At 40.8% G+C, this 19,851-nt stretch overlaps 1 protein-coding gene across 1 annotated transcript in view; it reads right to left on the bottom strand.

The window, feature by feature from the left end:
- Nucleotides 1–1,320: 1,320 nt before the first annotated feature.
- The window catches only part of LOC139284278 (MAM domain-containing glycosylphosphatidylinositol anchor protein 1), a 154,288-nt gene continuing 135,757 nt past the window's right edge, over nt 1,321–19,851 (bottom strand). The window contains exons 15-17 of the mRNA XM_070904497.1: nt 18,904–19,034; nt 7,809–7,926; nt 1,321–1,406 (exon numbers count right to left, since the gene is read on the bottom strand). Coding sequence (XP_070760598.1) covers nt 1,321–1,406; nt 7,809–7,926; nt 18,904–19,034 — 335 coding nt within the window. The remainder of the gene's footprint in view (nt 1,407–7,808; nt 7,927–18,903; nt 19,035–19,851) is intronic.

The raw sequence follows: 19,851 nt of genomic DNA, 5'->3' as shown, positions 1-19,851 counted from the left end.
AGTAAGGAAAACTTGAGTGTGTGTGCGTGTGTGTGAGTGTGTGTGTGTGTGGGTGTGTGTGTGTGTGTGTGTGTGTGTGTGTGTGTGTGTGTGTGTGTTCAGGATGTGTGAAGAAAAGTTGAGGTTCCTATCCAGGCGGCTTGGGTCATCCTTGCATTTCTCTCCTCGTGCTCAATTCAGGTTTCTGGATCAAAAATCATCTTCTCCTCCTCTCATAAATATTAATATAATACTTTATTACCCATTGCCCTTGACCCTCATAACGCCATAAACAAAACAAAACAAAAAAAAGCAAAATATCAAAAACATTGAATAGGTCTGACAAATTGCAACATCACATAATAAGTAGAATAAAACCCAAAGGAACAGCAGAGGTTGTATAAACGTTGTGCTTCTTTAATTTCACTTTGTAAGTCCTCCACTGTCCTAGTTGTGTTTTAGTTTAAACTTTGTTATATTTAATATATATAGAGATAAATGTACACGTATAATCCGCACTGAGGTCTCTTGTGGCAAGCAGAGGGCAAGCAGAGAGGCTACCAGGAGCACCCTTCTTTTTTCCTCTGTTTCTGGGTCGTCCTTTCCTCACCATTCGTTTGTTTATTCGGTCATTCATTCATCAGTTTTTTTTCTGTCTCTTTGTCATTCAGTAGCTCCCATGGTCCCAAAGGTTGGGATGGAAGGGAGACAGGCTTCATGAAAAAAAAGAAGGATTTTTCCCACTTTCTCTCTCTCTTTCACTTTCTTCCTGGAATCCCTGTTTCCTCGTTTTATTCCCTCAGGTCCTTTGTCATCTTTGGTAGTGTGTCCGACACTTTGGTGTGTCTGGGGAACAGGGTGGAGGGGACGGCGAGGATTGTGGTTCGAGGGAGTGGAGATACATGAGAGGGGTGCACGTATGGATGAGGAAAGTTGGTGAAGGAGAGGAAAAGATGACAAACTGACACGTTGACATAGATAAAGTGAATCTAATCAGATTAATAGAGTGACAAAGGAGAGAATATGAAGTTCGACTGTCAAAGATCATTAAGTATGTTCACGTTAAATACAGTATGAGCATCAGTTGGTTATACTGGGGGAAATCTTCAAAGAAAGCAGAGAAGGGGTAACTAGACAAAGACTTTTATCTTCATTTATCTAAGCAAGAAGGATGAAATGGATGCATGGAGGGTAGAAAGACAACGAGTGGAGAAGAGCAGACGCTTAGGGAGACAGGTAAGTGGAGAACAGGACTGGGAGAAGGGTGGAGAGAGAAGTAAAAGAGCGTGAGTCAGGGCAGTGTCTGCCACTACAGACAGGCGGTGTTGTGGGAAGTGCTCATCATCTGTAGAGCAGCAACAGGAAGCAGGAGAGGCCAAAGGTCAGCCAGCTGGCCAATGGGAGCGAGTGTGATCCACCGATCAGAACTGTGGACACAGATGAAAAGAACAAACAAACAGAGTTGTCTTATTAGTTCATACATGAAAAGAAAATACTTACAGACACCCTGTTGCCAGCTCCTGCTATTTTATTTAATGGTATGACTCATGACTTCATAGGGTTTTAGAACAAAGTTCCCACAGACACAAGTCTATAATTAGATGCATGTTGAGCGATCATGAGGGATTTTTACACTCTAGCCATCACTTCAATTATTTCTTACTCATAATATATTCTTTCAAGAAAATACTTTAAAAGAGATAGCTTTTTATCACTGGCTGACATTACATTTACATGTCACGTGCTGTGTGAGCGCCACGTTTCAAAAGTTAATTCAGGGATGAATAAACAGCTCAGAGTAAGACATGTAGTCTGGTGTCGGATTGTAATTCATTCAAATGGGTTAAAATCCATGTGGACACTTCATGTAATTATCCATTTCATTGTTTAACATTCACCAATGGTCTCACAATAAAAAAAAAACATAGATCTGAATCAAATAAAAATGAGTTTTTCTTCTTAAATGCACTATATATACATGAGATAAAAGTAAATTGTACCTCTTTTTTTCTTTTGTGCCTTTTTACATGTAATTGTTCTCTTTGTACCTTGTAAGCTGCATTTATACTTTTAACTGGCTAACCCTATTGACCACAGGGTAAGTAGGTAACTGTAGATGTATATATTTATCTCCTTGGCCTAAGGCTGTCTTTAAGCCTGAGGCTGAGTGCAGCGGCATGTGCAATGAAAAAGCCCTGGTGTGGCAGAGCGTTTAGAGTTTCCTTCTGTGTAACAAAAAAGCATAATTTGAACAATACCAATCCATGTTACCAATGTTGGAAGCAGGAGGAGGGATGCAGTGAAAAAGCAAGAGACTGTCAGGGAAGAAGGAAAGAGCTGAGTGGTGGTTGAACCATGAATGATGGGGTGGACGAGTAAACAAGTAAGAGAAACAGCATTGAGATTATACTCTTTGTCATGACAGCTTTGAGATTTTAATGAGGAAAGTAAGTTACAATTGATGTCATCATCACCAATATGTGATTGTTTTCCTTGTTTTTTATTTTTTCCTCTAGGTTGTTATTGTTTATGCACAGATAGAAGATGCAGTTCACACATCTTGGTGTAACCCTTTCACCAATAAGAATAACCGCCAGTTGCATACATGAGGTCATCTAAAGTTTCCTATTTATTTTCTTTTATTGTCAAAAATCTTAGTTGGAAGCAATGTACAAAAACACACATTCTCTTCTTTTACATACATACAATATACTCTATTTTATACACAGCATTACACAAATGCAGCAAAAAATTACACATGCAAGCTGCTCAAAGTTTCATAAATAAAAAGTAGGTATCGTATTAAAAATACGATTTAATATCAAGGGTACATCTAACGGGCAGAAAATCAATATTTATAATAAAGCTTTTATCTCCACGCAGCGGACTCACACACACACAAACATTCCTTAACTATAGTTTGCAGGCAACATATTGAAGTGGAACATGATGTTTTACATCACTTTGTCTATCTGTCTCTCATTTTTTCCTTTAACCCATCACACCCCCTGCTCTCTCTCTCTCTCTCTCTCTCTCTCTCTCTCTCTCTCTCTCTGTCTCTATTTCAGTAATTATGTGTAAGTGATTCAGGTCTATACATCATACATCTATCTGTTCTGTCATGGAATTAAAATTGAGTTAAAAAAAGATAATGGATTACTATGAGCATATGCAGTACAATGTATTTGTGTGTGTTGGTGTGTGTGGGTGGTTCCATGTATGTCATAGTGCAGTCAGTGCACAGGCATTTTAATCCACTCACATTAATCTGAGCCTCTGTACCTGCTTATTCGTGCTACACTGGTGCGGCAACCAACAAAGTCACTGCCTGTTTAGCAAGCAATATCCAAATGATCACACGTAAAATTAAATCAAAACAGTCCTGTAACCTGCCTTCATCTGCCTCTGTTACACTCCCTGTAGCTAAATGACAACATCTTACTTCCATTACATTTTAATCACAGGCTAAACAGCATGAGAGAATAAAAAATTTATATAACTCCCCTCTTAAAACATATTATCCAAACCACTTACCTGGAATTGAAAACAAAGCTGAGCATTAACTCAGACTTTATAAAAAGTAAAACAACTTCACCATTAGCTTTTTTTTGAGAATCTCCCTATTCTGCAACAACTTTTACTCTGTGTGTAACTGTTTAAACCTTCAAAAAACCGGGTAAGTCTCAGTTTATGTGATAGTATTGTTAAACATTTAAAATGGCAAACCAGACTGTCCATATGAATGCCCATTAGATTTTGTTGAGGTACTTCCTGGTTGTGTTAAATTATATTAACCAATTTCAGAGTTAATTTTGTTTTACTCCTGGACTGTTCAATGAGATGGAAGAGCAAGAAAGAGACTCTCTCAACAGAGAACAGGGAATACAGAAAAAAAAAAAACAGTAAGAGACAAGCTCACCTTCCACCACTCACACAACGGGGCCAGGTGGAGCCTGTGATTTATGCATGTGGAATTGCACCAAACATGTCAGAGGCAATCATACTTCATTTGTGGAGGACCGTAGGACAACAGTCCCCTGTGCGTGCTCATAGTTAACCTAAAGTGAATGTGTGTGAGTGTGTCAAATGTGTGCATTTGTGAGCGTGTATATGTGCTTCCATATACAGTAAGTCTCCACTGAAAACACATGCGGGTGGATGCACATATATGCGCCTGTGAGTGTGTATGCAGTGTGTGTGTGTGACACAGGTGTGATGTATCAGCGGGGTGACGCTGCCAGGCTCACCTACTCTCCCTCCACATCCTATGGGTTGCAGGGAGCAGCAGCAAAGTCTCAAAGGAGAAGTGCCTTCTGGCTCAGAAACATGCCGATTCTCTCTCTCTCTCTCTCTCTCTCTCTCTCTCTCTCTCACACACCCACACACACACATGCACATAGCCATATGACAGTTTACTGTTCAAAGTTGCTATTGATGTTATGTTCTGCTTTGTACTTGTGCATTCAAAGGCTGTTTTAACCTATTTGTCTCTCTATCCATCCATCTATTTATCCATCTAAACATGTGGTGACATTGTTTGCGAGCATCGTGGTAAACACCTGGGGCCAGATGTATCAATGATATGTACACACAGACACCTACACCATATCCCACACATGAACTGGTATTAATAAAAGAAGAATGTGTGCACACTTCATCAGACCACAGTACACAGCTTTCTAGATATAGCTGCGGGTGATAAGATAAAGAGGAGATGAAATCTAAGGTGGGAGTAAATGATTGTTTGTTTAGGTTGTTTGGCAATTTCACTAATTATGTTATTATTTTTGCAGTCGACACAGTGTTCTACAAAATGTCCAACAAAGTCCCCTTTATAAACTTAATTTTAAATGATTTATGTGTAATGAATAAATCATTTTAATTATTACTAATTATATTAATCATAATAATTTTTTTCATTTGAGCCACCCTCTGCGTTAATCATCATTTAATTGTATCCCTAATTGTGAAGCACTTTGTAAAGTCTGTTTCGATATGAGTTTATATAAATTCATCATTGATCATCCTTCTGATGTTTAATAATGATGACTGAAATATCACCGCGATGATGGTATGGGTGCTATAAATAGCCACAGTTGTGCGTAATGGTCACCAGTAGTGACAGTTGCTCTTGTTCTGCTGGAGAATGTTGCTGATTGCAGCACAGTGTGTGAAACTGCTCTTCTTCTTTGTCATCCTTCTAATTGAGAGGTCTAATGAGTAAAAGTATCGATATGCAAATGCTGACTGAGATCGTTTGTACATCCTTTTATGGTGAACTGTGGGAGTGGAAGTGAGGCTGGCGCATGTGCACCCAGTTCCACAACAATTGAGAGTTAGAAGCAGCAGCTTTATACATCTGATGAAAAGAATGTGACTGCATATTTCCATCTCTGTGCGTTCCCAGAGTTTTATTGTGAATCTACACAGAGCTCCCAATGAACCCAGTACATAAATGGCCTTATAAGACTCTTTCCTGACCCTGTGCATCTTGCATTAAGCATAATTTGACTGATGTTATAAATGATTTTGCATTTTCCTAGTCACATTCCTTTTGATTTCATCATACCTGGCAAGTGTGAGTTGAGTTTAATCCTTCTCTAATCCTCATTTTACCTCGCCAACTCCATGGTGGCAAAATCTGTACTCAAGACAGACGCATTTGTGTTTCTTACTGTGGCAAAGACTCGCCTGCCTGATAATTACCCATCTGTCTGCACTGTATGTCTCTGCCTGCACAAAACCTGCAGGACACACACGCACGTACGCGCAGAGCTCCAGAGCTTTCCTCTTCCTGTTTACACCCTCATCTATTATTCACTCTATCCGCCAGTGTCTTAACATGCAATATGTGCGAGATCGCACACATACACAGACGTCTCACACTGGGGGTTTGAGGAGGTAAAAGCAGGATGTTAATAATTCACTCTCTCATTTCTGCAGTTTTGTGTTGTTTCCATGGCTCTAATGTTTTCTTTGTAGTAGGTTCTAGCAACGAAAAAGTGAACAAGACCATGTTCTTTCTCACCACATGTTGCTGCATAAAATTTAGCTTATCACACTAGAATTCTGTTCAGAGTATGATGTCCTTCCTGGAGGAGGGTCCCTCCCTTATTGCTCTTCCCAAGATTTTTCCGTTTTCCCCCAATTAAAAGGTGTTTTTTTTCCCCTACCCAAATTGAGGGTCTAAGGATAGATTGTGTTCTGTTCTGTACAGATGGTAAAGCCATTTGAGGCGAATTTGTGATGTTGGCTATATGGACAAAATTGACTAAAACTAATCACTCAAATTGCAAAACATTAGACAAATGAGTTACAAATACTGAAATAACATGAAGTCAAACTAATTGGCTGAACAACAGTTAAAAGATCAGTTGTGTATTCTTCCACAGTAATGACTCACATGTTCGATTCTTATTTAGTTTCACAGTAACAGCAATGGCAATGTGCAAGACAGAGAGAATGCAATGAAGGCTATTGAGTTTGTTGAGTGTGTTTGTATGCATGTCTTGGTTGGCAGAGGGAAGCTCTTACTGTAGCTAAACTGCTGGCAGGTTTTACTTTCATATTCTCTTTCTTCTTTTGGTTCTTGGACCTGTTTCTCTCTGCATCTCTTTCTGTCTCTTTCACACACACACACACACACACACACACACACACACACACACACACACACACCCTCACTCACTCACTCACTCACACACTCACACACTCACACACACATACATACTTTCGGTCACTCTCTGTCTTTGACCTTTTCTCTGTCTCTGTCTCTTCTCCACACCCCGACCCTTTAGGCTATTTGAGTCTCTCCCCACACGCTTACATGGACATGCACTCATTCCTTGTAACTCACTTGTTTTTCTCTCTGGTTCACCCTTAAGGCATAGCGGACCGTCACAAACAGTATTTATGAGTAGCAAAACAGTATTCTAGTATTCTATTTATGGGCAGGTAGCTTAGTTTGACTTGTCCAGAATGACGGCATGAGTGGTGTGGAGAAATTGTGGTCAATTGATGGAGTAAAAACAACTGTCCTGGTGGACTGATGCCTCACCACAGTGTGTTTCTCTTTCTCCTCTTCTACTTCTCCAGTCATGCTCTTTCTCTCTCAATCCTTATCATTACACACTTTCTCTCTGTGCTCTCTCTCTTTCTCTCTAAAGGGTAAATAACAGAAGCTTTTAAAGATGAAGAACAGTGTGCAGAGGTATACAGATAATAAAGGGTAGATGGCTATTAGAGAACAGAAGGTAAGAGGAAAAGAGACAGGATATAATGAAGGTGGGTGTGGAGGAGGCAGCGGGGATATGGTGTGGGAACTTGTGGTGTGGAGGATGAAAGGATAGAGGGGAATGTGACGTAAATAAAACAAATGAGACCGCAAATGAAGAGGCTTCCAAAAGCACCTCCATGTCAGTGTCCTGTGGTGTCCACTTGTCTCCATGCAGCCCCCACACTGACAATATTTTCTCTCTGCGCCATATTCCCACACCTCCCAAAGACCAAAGAAGATGTTTAATTATTTTGTTCTTTGGAAAATCCTGTCTCTATAGTAACTCCCTTTTCTGCTGCCCCTCAATTTATTTCTTTTCAGTTCAAATCAATTCAGTTTCAGCTTCTTAGCAAGTGCTTTATTGGCATGTCTGCTGAAAACAAAAACAGCTATCAACAGAATAAAAATATATACATATTCATATTGGCTTCCTTATATCACTTCTCCTGAAATAACATAAATGGATAGTGAGGGGGAAACAGTTAGTCAGAGGTGCTTCTTTGTGTTTCTCTGTTTGTTTATGTCTCTCCACTCAAAAGAAAGTCTATCTTACCTGTCTTACCTGCGCTGGCAACAGTGTTCTCCTGCTTGCACTTCCCTATGGTGATGGACACGTCGTCAATGGCAATATCCCCCTCGAAACTTGGGCCTCGAATTCCTTCAAACACAATCTGTTTAGGGAACAAAGAGACAAAGAGACGAGTGGATGCTGGGTGAGTAATTCTGATACAGTATGTGGGAGTCAAAAACACAGCCAGTGCCCTGCCTGAACACACTTGACTTAAATGAATAACCATTGAGGATTTTTGTCTGAATAAAATTCTATATATATATATATATATTTGCTGTTTACGCAGGTAGTAGTATATTAAGTATTTAGAAGTTGCATTCTTATCTCATAATCATTTGTGGACCCACAATAACAAAACTAAAGAGGAGATTCATCTGAAAACTTTCCAGGCACCTTCCCCATTTTAGCCGCCAGCCATCTGGTTTTGACTGACAGCCTAATTACTGTGGTGTACCAAGGCACCCAGCTAATCAAAAAACCAAGTGTACTCTGTCTGGAATATGAGGAGGGAAAAGGCAAATAGACATGGAAACTTTGTTGCTCTAAAATAACAACAAAAGCAACTCTCACAACTGTATTTATTGGCTTTAACTGCAGACATTGGCACCTTGAAATCTTACATTTTAAATACGATAGCCAAAGTGTAACCATGTCAAGGGGAGTTACAACCCTACAGTAATGATGGCTTATTTGATCTGTTAAGTGGTTTCTACAGAAATGGGCATTATGCACAAATTGGTGCGTGGTCTCATACATATAGCAATATTTTAAACTACATCTGCCAACTAGTCCTTGAGCAAGGCACATAACCCTCAAGTTATTCCAATAAAACAGAGAGAGGAGCAAGTATTAATGTGTATATGAATTTGATGCTGATGGAGAAACTGCCTGTATACCATGCCTGTATGCATACATAACAAGAGAGCAAGCAGGTGCATGCATGGAAGGGTGGCAATTATGCATGAATGGCCTCACTCTAAACACACCATCTGTTAACACCAATCTGCTGTATCTGAGTATGAGTATTTAACCCAGTAAACAGGTAGAACAGACCTGTCGTCATGTTGTGTGTAAATATATCAAGCTATGTCAAGGGTGGGTTCAATTAACCCAGCTCTGACCCGCCATGGAGAAAAGCCTGACCCGACCCCATATACGTTGGCGGAGCAAACACCAGGGTAACCATCTCTCACTGCTGGGGCACTCCATTATCTGTGTTTTAATCTGCGAGTGTCAGCGCCTAAAAGCAAGGTCAGTCTGAAATATCAAACAGAAATTCATGGGGCAGATACCAATAACCTATGCATTGCCATAGACAGGAGCAGCATGGCTATGTGCATGTGAAGTCATTTCTCAGCAGTGTAATCATGAACAGCCAAGTTAAACGTGAATGAACAAAGATGGTGGAAACTGTTAATTCTGGAAATGTCCCTCACGCAGTGTGATCGACCTCTGGCTCAGTTACAGTAGCTCTTACTCGAGAATTGCTGAAAAGCTCTACCACACTGACCAGTGTTAGAGCACACACTGCAGGGCATGCATGCTACAAACATGCACAAGCATATATACAGGTGGCCTAAATCATTTTCTCTCTGTTGCTCTCTCTGTGCCTCACGATGTCCTCCTCTACAGATAGAGAGCCCATTCACTTACATTCATAAAGGGGAGGGGAACATAAGAGCGGTACCACCTCTTTCCCACTTGCTGCCTAATTTAGTCCCAGAACGAGAGATCTTCTTTGAATGAATAAATAAAATAATTAGGAGAACCTTGAAACTGATTGGGCAAGAGAAAAGAAGTGCAGCAGCACAGGCTCCATGGGTTTAGCTGGTCAGCTCATTTGTGGAAAAGGATTATTTGATTTACAAGGCAGAGGGCAGCTGTGAGGGAAATTCAGGGCTAGTAGAGGGAAGAGGCTAATTGGTCAAAAGGCCATGGCCACCTAATTTATAAAATGCTACGACGCTGTTTCCTCAATGCGTGGCTGTGGTTAACATTATTTATTTACTTTATTCTTGTGGTCCTACTTTTTGTGTAAATTTGCCTTTCTAATAGAACACTACAGGATCCCTATAGCCAACAACATGCATGCATGCATACAAACGCACCTACACTGACACCCGAGCTGCGCATGCCTGCCTCTGTACACCTGCAAGCACGTCTGAATTTAACAAGTCGAAGCAAAGACACCAGATTGTTGTATAATTAGAGACGATAAAATAATTGGGGGAAAGAAGCCCAGAGACTAACACTGGCCTTGACACACTGCAGATAGAACCACAGCACAAATAACCGTCTCCTTTAAGCTAGATAACAACACAATCACACCGTGCATAATCATTTCCTCAAAGATTTCAAACAGAATGGCACGGCACAAAGCAATGCAATATCCTGCTTTGCAACACACAGGTTGGTAAAAATAACGATTTTATGTTTATTTTTCTGGAAAGGCTCAGTGCCCTTTCACTTAATGTTCACTGCTGACAGATCAAGCTGAAGTGTGAGTCACCAGTGCCAACTGTGCCTCACACTTAAACGTCACTTCTGGGCACTTTGCTGAGGTGAGGAATATTTCAGAATTTCTCAACGTAGCGACGGGCAAGGCTGCTTGATATATGGCCATGGAACATTTTTGGGATGGATATATTGACTATTGATATTTGTCAGATATGTTTTTTATTAAAAACATCAATTATATATGAGCAATATTATTATTTCTGCATAACCTGTCTGTGCACTTAAAGGTAAATTAACAAAGGATGCTTAAAAAAGGCTGTGTCTGATATTCAACTAAGACATTTACAAAATACTCAAGAAACATCACACTGTTTTGGAAAGGTCTTATGAGCAGAATTCTCTTAATTCCCACTTCTTGTCATAACAGTGCGCAGTGTGTGACACAGAGAGTATGTGTGAGGAAGCCTGAGTGAGATAGGCAGCTCGAGTGTGTGTGTGTGTACCGGATCAAAGAGTGTACAATAAAGTGTCAGGTTGGAGTTGTGAATGTGTCGTTTTGTCGAGCCTTGTAACCTTTAATGTTCCCATTGATGTGCTGTCCACATACCAGAGGGGACACAGCCGTGTGAGAGAGAGAGAGAGAGAGCGAGAGAGAGAGCGAGAGAGAGAGAGAGATGTACAGAGACAGCTTTGAAATACCAGCGCAGAAGAGAGTTGGTGCAGTGTGAGGCAGACAAATGTGGGTTGGCCTGGTTTCCAACAAGCCCCCCAGGTACCAAACACTGCGAGGAACACAGATGGCCTCTGGGTAATCCACAGAGGAGCGAGTGGGGACACAAATAATCTACTACAACATGTTATCTCTTTTTTTCCAACTTCATTGATTTTAAATGTACATGTAATTTCTGCTTTATAGGTTGGTCTCAATGAACAGCCAGCTTCAAGGCCAATTCACTATTTATTATTTTAGATTTTAGACAGGAATGTGATTGGCAAGATTACAGAAGTGAGACAGATGGTGGTTTCATGGAACAATAACAACATTAAGCAAGGGTAATAACTACAGATATACTGATAGACAATGTAATAGTGGTAGTTTTCAGAGAAGCTCACACAGTTCATATTTCATGAATTTACAACTTGAATATACACAGACAGTATGCAGTAATCCTGGCCAGCAGGCAGTAAACTATTCAAATTCCAATGCTTCCTTATCGGTTGGCTCTACCACTGTTTACAATAAAAGCCTTGTATTAATGCAAGCCATCGGCTGGGCTACAGCTCCTTTAGAGAGGCAGGAAGGGAAGCTGTTCTCAAAGACATCATTACTTTTGTTGGACGGAGCACAAAGAAAGGGGAAATGCAGAGACGAGTGGCAGCACCTCAAAGGCCTTCGGTGTATGCAGTCAGTGAGCTGTGCACAGAACTAGAAAGTTTGTGTTCTCTATGGACATGCTCTCAACATAAGGCTGAAATGAAACAAGCATCAATACGCAGTCACTCCTGCACTCTGTGGAACAGAATAGCATTTGCCTCACAAAGCAATCCTCTGGGAATTCAGCTGAATTAGAAAATCATATGAATGTTGTTCAAAGGGGGAATCTGAGATAATGGATAATGGACATGAAAAGGCGATAGCCTTTTTAATTTAATCTTCCTGGGGATTTTGGTTAATGGTTTCTTCAATTGTAGAGAAAAAGAATCAACATGGAACTGCAAAACAACCGCCACAGACACAGCCACCACCGTACTCAACAATATCTGGAGTGCTGGAGTTCCAGGCGAGTAAATAGTGGCTGATACTGCAAACTGCTGTTTACACATACGAAAGGAACATCATAACATTGCTGTCGAACCCCATTCACAGTAATGCCGGTTGAAACCATACGAGGAGTCAATCTGAAAAGGTCAACATGTGTCATACATACTCAGCCTGTGGAAGCAGTTGTGTTATGTCTTCTGTGGTTCTGAAGGAGTCAAGTCTGAAAATAACCCTGATAATGTCGTGAGGATTATGTTGGGCTATATGCATTTTTAAGAGAAAGCCTGCGGTTCAGACTGGATATGTAGAATCCTAAAGACACAGGCGTTTAGCAGGCAGGGGGTTGCATGGTAGGAAGTGAGGATCCAACGTTTTCTGGAGATTGCCCCACACTAGGCTCAGGATATCTCTGCTGATAGTGTCTGCTACATTGATTTTGGCCAATTTTGTATCTATCTCTCACCAGTCTCCAGAACTTTATGTAATTGTGATACTGAATCAAAGAGAACTGGCTTAACTTTTTTTGATATATAATTCTGCGTAATTTGATGATTTATAAGTGCAGCAACAGACTCTCAGTGAACAGAGACTAAGGATACCCTGTGGAGTTTTTGACGGCGTGAAGCATCATGGAACAGTGATTTACCAGTCTCCCATTTTGTTTGTATCCTGAACGCGCACAAGGACAAACATGCATGCCCAATGAGCACGCGGGTGGCGTGATTCACATCCTGCCATTGGTTTCATGCTATTCCGCTGATTGTCAGTTGATGGCGGTAACGTGGCAACAAATGGAGCAAAGCGCAAACAAAAAAACAAGAAAGAAGAAGAGTATTAGCAAGCAAACATGGATTTAAACAACACACCCTTTGACATGTTCTTAAAATCGGCTTTGCAAACACTGAATATAAACATTCATTAATTTATAAGAAAACGTCACAGGGCTCCTTTAACCTGTGACAGCAGTCTCATATGAATGGGTTCAATGAATGTTGAATGTGAATGCAGTACACCAATATCACACAAACTTTTCTGTTTCACAGAGGTATAGCTAATTTATGTTTAATGGAGGCCCAACAATTTAGACAAAACACTCCCCATGCAACATTCTGTCTCTACTGTATCAGAATTTATGTAAATAAGCAATGAAAATGGACAATGTTTGGATACTGTTCAGTTGCCAAAGGCTGCCAAGCCTTGCATCATTTACTTGTGAAAACACAGCAATGCCTAACCCACTCCTTTGCCTCCCAGCAGCCCAAACACAATCCCTGCTCATCTTTAACAGTCATCTCCTCCTTCATAAACATCACTACCAAGAGCTCTAGATGCAGTGAGCCATACCAATTGGCAAAATGAACTTAATAGAGCCATTCTTTACAATTTCAGCTTGTAGAAAAGAAGCTAAACAGCAGAACACAACAACAGCAATTGTGTCAGGTAATTCCCATTGTCAACAGCAGACAGCTCAATCATTATTATTGATTGTAAGGAAACCAGCACTCCCCAGAGACAAAGAGAGACGGGAAGGGAGAATGAGAGACAGATAGAGAATGGGTGAAGACAGGGCAGCTGGAAGAACAACAGCAACAGAGGGTGGCGGTAGGGGAGGCAGCCATGAGAGCTGAAAGAGAGTAGGGTGGACAGGCCTAGGGAGAAAACTCAAGAGAGACAGACAGGTATGGAGAAGACAGAGAAATGGGGTTCACCCTTCTTATCTCATTTCATCAGGCCCTTGGGAGTTTGATACATAACAGAAAGAAGTAAGAAAGGAGGAAATGTGAGAAAAGGGGGGAGAGAGTAACAGAGTGTGTTTATCAGCTCGCCTTCTCTGGCTGCATGCTCTTTACATTATTTAACAACTCTATTTGTTACACGGCAGCGGTTTGTGTATGTGTGTGAGAGAGTGTTAAACAGAAAGAGCAAACTGAAGAACTGAAATAGCTAAAGTTAGTGTAAAGGTTTAAAAAAAATACAGTTTTCGATTGAATAACAGCACAAGAAATGTTTACATAAATCATGCAGCCTGAATTTAAATGATTTAATGAATTTTTTTCTCCGTCTTTAACTCTTCAGCTCTCTATAACTGTGACAACTTGGTAAGATTAGCTTTACATATATATATACTATTTTACATTTATTTTACATTTATTGCCATTATATCATAAAGGTTAAGATTTTAAGGTGTGTATATTGACAGAAGAAAGAGGGTAAACGTATGTTATGACAGAAATCATAAACCAAATCTGAACAAATGATGTTCTGGGTACATGGCATTTCTTTTGGCCTGCTGGGCCTCCAGTTTACAGGACAATACAAATTGTCCCTTCAACCAGACTACAGCGGCAGATCCTGTATTAAACTGCACACTGGAGACGTCTTTCATAGCAGGAAAAGCATGATGATACACATTTTGTTAATGATGGCTCAGTTCCATTAAGTGTCCCAGTAAGCCATGCCAGTGAGACAGCATGCACAATACCAGGGCAATGGAACTAGCCCACCTAAATGGAATCATATAGAATGTTTTACATAAATTACACCTGTGCTTTTCCTGCTATGCAAGCCAAAATGTCTGCTGTGAAAAAGGCCTACTGGACCTCAATGGAACATGATGGAGAACCACTGCATTAATGTAGTGGACACATTTCCAGGACATACTTGCTCAAGGACACACACAACCATGTGATGGAGTGGACAAACATGCATACACATATGAGAAAAGGCCACACGAGGAGACAAGGAGAGAGAGACAAGAGAAAAATAATCATATATGAGGCAACCTTCAGTTGCCAAGGAGACGACCCCTCTCTTGCATGCATTCTTCCTCATTTATCCATCCTGCCTCACCTCCCTTTGCCTGAGTCACGATTCAGATGGGGAGGGATGAATATTTAAAATGCATTAAGTACTTTATTGATGATACAAACACACATTCACATGTCTCTTGTTCACACACCCTCGCTGTGCGTCTCTAAAACACCTCCTACTTTGCCACGCAATACACACGGTTCTCCTTGCTGTCGTCTTCTTGACTGTATAAATTAAAGCTGTTACCAGCAGGTTATGGTGTCCAGACCAATCAAGCTGCCTGCTTTAACACTGCATAGACACAGTGTGGAAAGGACAAGTCTCTCCCTGTTGTCTGTCTCTCCTAGCACAGTGTGTGTATGTTGTGTGTTTGTGGTGTCTGTCATGTTTTCCTCTCATGTGTCTCTGTGCTGTGTTGAGTGGGCAGGTTCTGTTCTGTTTCTGTTTCTAGCTCTGAGAGGTGATACCTTCAGACCTTTGATGGTTTATCCACATTTTGCCCATTTGGCCCTTAACGTGCATTTTACCCTTTCACTGTCCTTGGTTCTCGCTATTGATGCAGTCTCCCGTTTCCCATCCTACCATTCCTCACAAACACACACACCCTAACACTTATAGACACATACTAAAACACATACACCTCAGGCTGCCTTAGTGTGGGGATATATATAAATACTGTAAACACACTGGAGTTACACTTAAGTGTAAGCATTTTGACAGGATGAATTCTACCTGATAAAATGCTGCAATAGTGATTTATGTATCTTGATTTTAATCTCTTCAGAATTAGCTGGAATCTTTTCATACTAAATTCATATGAACACATACAGTATGTAAGTAGTTCAATATAATAATGTTGTTTGACTCACACCCCTCTTTAAACATCAGTATGGTGGCTAATAAAGCAAAAAATAATCAGAAAAAAACTGTTTCGGGGAAGATGTTGGTAGGATGTAACTTTGTATGCAGTTTTTGTAATAGTTACTGAATGTTCCTTTAACCAACTTATACACTGTTGGGTGTTCATCATGTTGTACTAATGGCCATTCTCTTATTTTATAGCAAACACATCATATGCTGAACAACGCTTGTTATTGGTGAGTATTACACAACTGGAAAATGTGACAGAATTGACCTGAACTTTGTGTCGTTGTCTCTCTCTGATCATGGAAAAAAAAATTATATGAGATCTAACAAAAAGGTGCCACATAACCAACTTTCTTTGCCACAAGGTGTACTGAACAAACAATAATGGGCCAGGAAGTGTTACTGGTTAAGAGATGGCACCACGTTAGCCACATATGGATTATACTGTATACTAAATGTGTGTGTGTGTGTGTGTGTGTGTGTGTGTGTAGCGGTTTAAAACTTTTTAAAAGAGACTCGTTAACATGCAAATTCGATAAAATCCACACTGTCCAACATCACAGAGGAGCCCTAAAACATACAGTATACCCACTGTTTCAGACTTAATTTTCCCTTTAATGGTGAAAGAAACATGGTGTTGCAGAGGCATAGTTAATGAAGAGCAAATGCAGCCCCCAGCTAAGGCCTTCAGCCCACATTCATCATGGATTCAATTTCCCCCATGCACGTACAGAGAGTATCTGGAATCATTACAACACAACTAGCAGGCACCCCCTGCTCATAAATAAGCCTGTTAATTGACCTGTCATAGCTAATTGCTGCGGGGGATAGGAGACTGGTGTGTGTGTGTGTTTAGAAAAAGAGTTTGTCTGTTTTTGTGCACGAGTCTGAATCTAACACAGTGTTTACACATGTAAATGTGTTTGTGTGTAAAGATAACACAGCTATATGGAGAGAGTGTGTGGGGGTGAGAGTATGAACAGTTGGATAGTTGAAGACTCTCTTTCCTGTGTGGGTTTATTTTAGAGCCATTAGTCATCAACCTTAAGATGTGCGGGTGTGGAGCGGACCAGGGCAACAATCGACCCAACTGGTCCACCTGTCCCAGCACAGGGCCAGAGAGAGAGAAAGATAAGCAGAGAGAAAGAGAGAAAAAAACAGAAACAGAAAGAGATCGAGAAACACACACAGGAGGACAGAGGCACGCAAAACAAAAAACATCATCCTTTTTTGCCCTCCTTTTTTTTCTCTCTCTGCTTCCTGAGGTACACACACATGCACACACGCACACACACAAATAGACATAGTGAATGAAAAAAGAGAGAGAGGAAGCATCATGTCCAGTCAGAAAGCAGGGCTGAGTCATAAAGTTTACTCGGCCACATCCCAACAGGGAAGAGCTAACTGCAAACGCAGCTGCCAAAGAGCCGCTGGGGCCTCAATGATGTGCCAACAGACAGTCCTCAAACACAGGCGCTGCCTCTGTTATGTCTCCCAGACCACTTTCTTCCACTATTGACTGAATGTGTGCAGTAAACTTAAAGTTCTGGTGAACTTAAACAAGGAAAAAAATATCGTACAGCAATTTGAGCTTGGGTTTAGACATGAGAAATAGTTCACATCAGTTCCTAATCAAGTCAAACATAATTTTGAAGGAAGTGACATATAAAAAGCTGGGAACTGGCCCAGGTGTAAGACTCAAGGTTACTTCTGTGAGTGGAAATGTTTGCGATGAGTCTTTGTCAGGTGATGCAGTAATAACACATCACTTCATAAAGGGCAACTTAACACCCTATTTTTGCTTGGAGACAAATGATTGTAGAAAGTAAAAAAAAGGGATTAAAAAACATTTGGATTGGCCACATTTGGCTTTCGTAAAGTCAGTATTGGCGTTGATACCACTCGTATCGCTGCATTGCTTCACATGTTATTATATTTTCTTTATCATGACAGTGGGTAGCTACATATGCATGCTATTTGGACCTTTCAAATCGGTGTGAAACCTTACTCTCCACCCTGAGATCAGCACATTCTTGATGAAGCGAATAATCCTCTGGTTACTGTGTGGATAGGCTTGCTGCTGACATTCAGCAGAAAATGAGCTGAATGTTCACTCAAAGGCCCTCATTTATCAATACTCCCCTCAGTGCTAAAATGCCAAAATGCTCCACTCACATTTATTTAATGCATGAAAAATGCACCCAAGTCTCTCATATGAAGAGCTTGGGCTTAATTTTTATTTATCATATTTTTCATTGCCTTCATTAGTACTACATTTTTTTTTTTAATGTGATACTGTATTGATTCCAGTGGGCAAACTCATTTATTACATTCTGAGACTGTGATCAGCTGCAGTGGCTCAGGTCCTGGCAGGGGCACTGACAGAGCAGACACTTGCCAACAGAGAGCTCGAGATCTTTTTCTAACCATGCCGCCACCCTGCTGTTAAAAACTTTCATTTATTTCTGATACCTGTCGACATTTTGTCTCCACTAAGGAACAGAAGAGAGATTTTGGATGTGTGTTAACTCTGACTTTCTCTGGTTATTTGGCACTTTAAATGTCACTATAGAGAATTTCCTGTGAAAAATTCATCGAATTCCAAGCAGAGTTGCAAGCCCAGTTTTTTTGTGGAATTCCCTCGATTCCCAACAGCCACCAGAGTGCAAAATCCCTCTGTTCTATCTAGGCTGCAGTGGATGCTGTCCTCTTGGGGAAAGACACAGTAGAGAGGAAATGGTGGCAGTAGAGGAAATGTCAAAGGGGTGAGAGAGATGACAGGGGGAAAAAAGTAATACAGTGAACATAAAAGCATATAATTCCATTCTTCTTCTTAGAGCAAGCCAGAGCAGATCTGAAATGAACCCTCAACATTAAGCAAACATTACAGAGCACACTACATGTTTGGCTCTCAACAGATGACTGGGTCATACCTGTCAAGTTAAGTCTCACACACATGACTCATTGCAGGTGCTTTGTGTGGCTGCAGGGGCGGGGGGAGAGTTAGTACTGTCTTTAAAAAACACAAGCTCTCTGTTGTTGCAAGTTTTTCTATAATGACAGACATATTCTGAAACATCACACTGCTCGTTTAAGAGCACAAGTTGTGCACTTTCGTCACCGCTGTATTGTTGTTGTTTTTGTCTTTGTTGGGAAGAAAAGCAATCACCAAGCCATTACCTGGAAGGGTCCACTGGGGCTGATGTCAAAGAATGCTTTCCTCCAGTCCGGGCCCTGATGGCCAGACTTCGTCCACACCACCGAGTCCACAGAGGCGATGCTTCTCACTCTCAGGAGCACATTGAGAGTGCCTGTGAAAGGTATGCACACATGCATTCATACAGGCGCACACACAGCCACACACACACACAGACAGTATAGATCATTAGGACCTGTCAGTGAACTGTCAATGAGCAAAGACTGAATACTGAGTTGATGTTAAACTGGGAGCAGACCATTAGATTATTGAAAAGGTGAAACATTTTAAACATAACGACCCACACATAATGACTTATTTCTGCCAACACTGACATACGTTTCAGTCTTGACAGTCAAACGGGAGCCCATATTGAATGACTGAACAAATCGGCTATGATCCGAGTCGCATCTAATCCGTTGCCTCAATCCTTTACTGTAACTGGCCTAACAATCATGTGTGCACCTATTTAGATTCCAAAGTACTTACAAAAATGTAATTGATTGTTTACAGTCACAAGAGAAACAGGAGGTAATTGATTATAACCACTGCCTTCATCGCAGTGAAACTACTCCTGGTGTTTTACAGCCCAGCAACAATTTACTATACATCTCTGTTTTGACTGATTGTCATTGGCATATATTCAGTCACCCAATATCGTCACCAAATATCTAGCTTCTGTCAGGTTGTCAACATTAAACACCATTTAGAAAATTGAGGATTTTTTCCCCCACAAAATCTAGGGGACTGAACTCTAAACAACAGAACACACTGCCAGCCCTGTGTTTGAGCACCACATACTACAAATTGTCTCTTCTATAGGCAAAAACATGGCTGTGCTATGGCCTCATCTAGTTTATATAGGAAGTGGAAACACATGCATTTCACACTGTATATACTAGGGTGAGGCTCTAAGGTCAGATGCTGTATGT

This window comes from Enoplosus armatus, chromosome 1 (assembly GCF_043641665.1).
Source record: "Enoplosus armatus isolate fEnoArm2 chromosome 1, fEnoArm2.hap1, whole genome shotgun sequence".
NCBI lineage: Eukaryota > Metazoa > Chordata > Actinopteri > Centrarchiformes > Enoplosidae > Enoplosus > Enoplosus armatus.
Note: the sequence above shows the minus strand (reverse complement) of the source record. Positions and strands in the feature narration are given on the sequence as shown.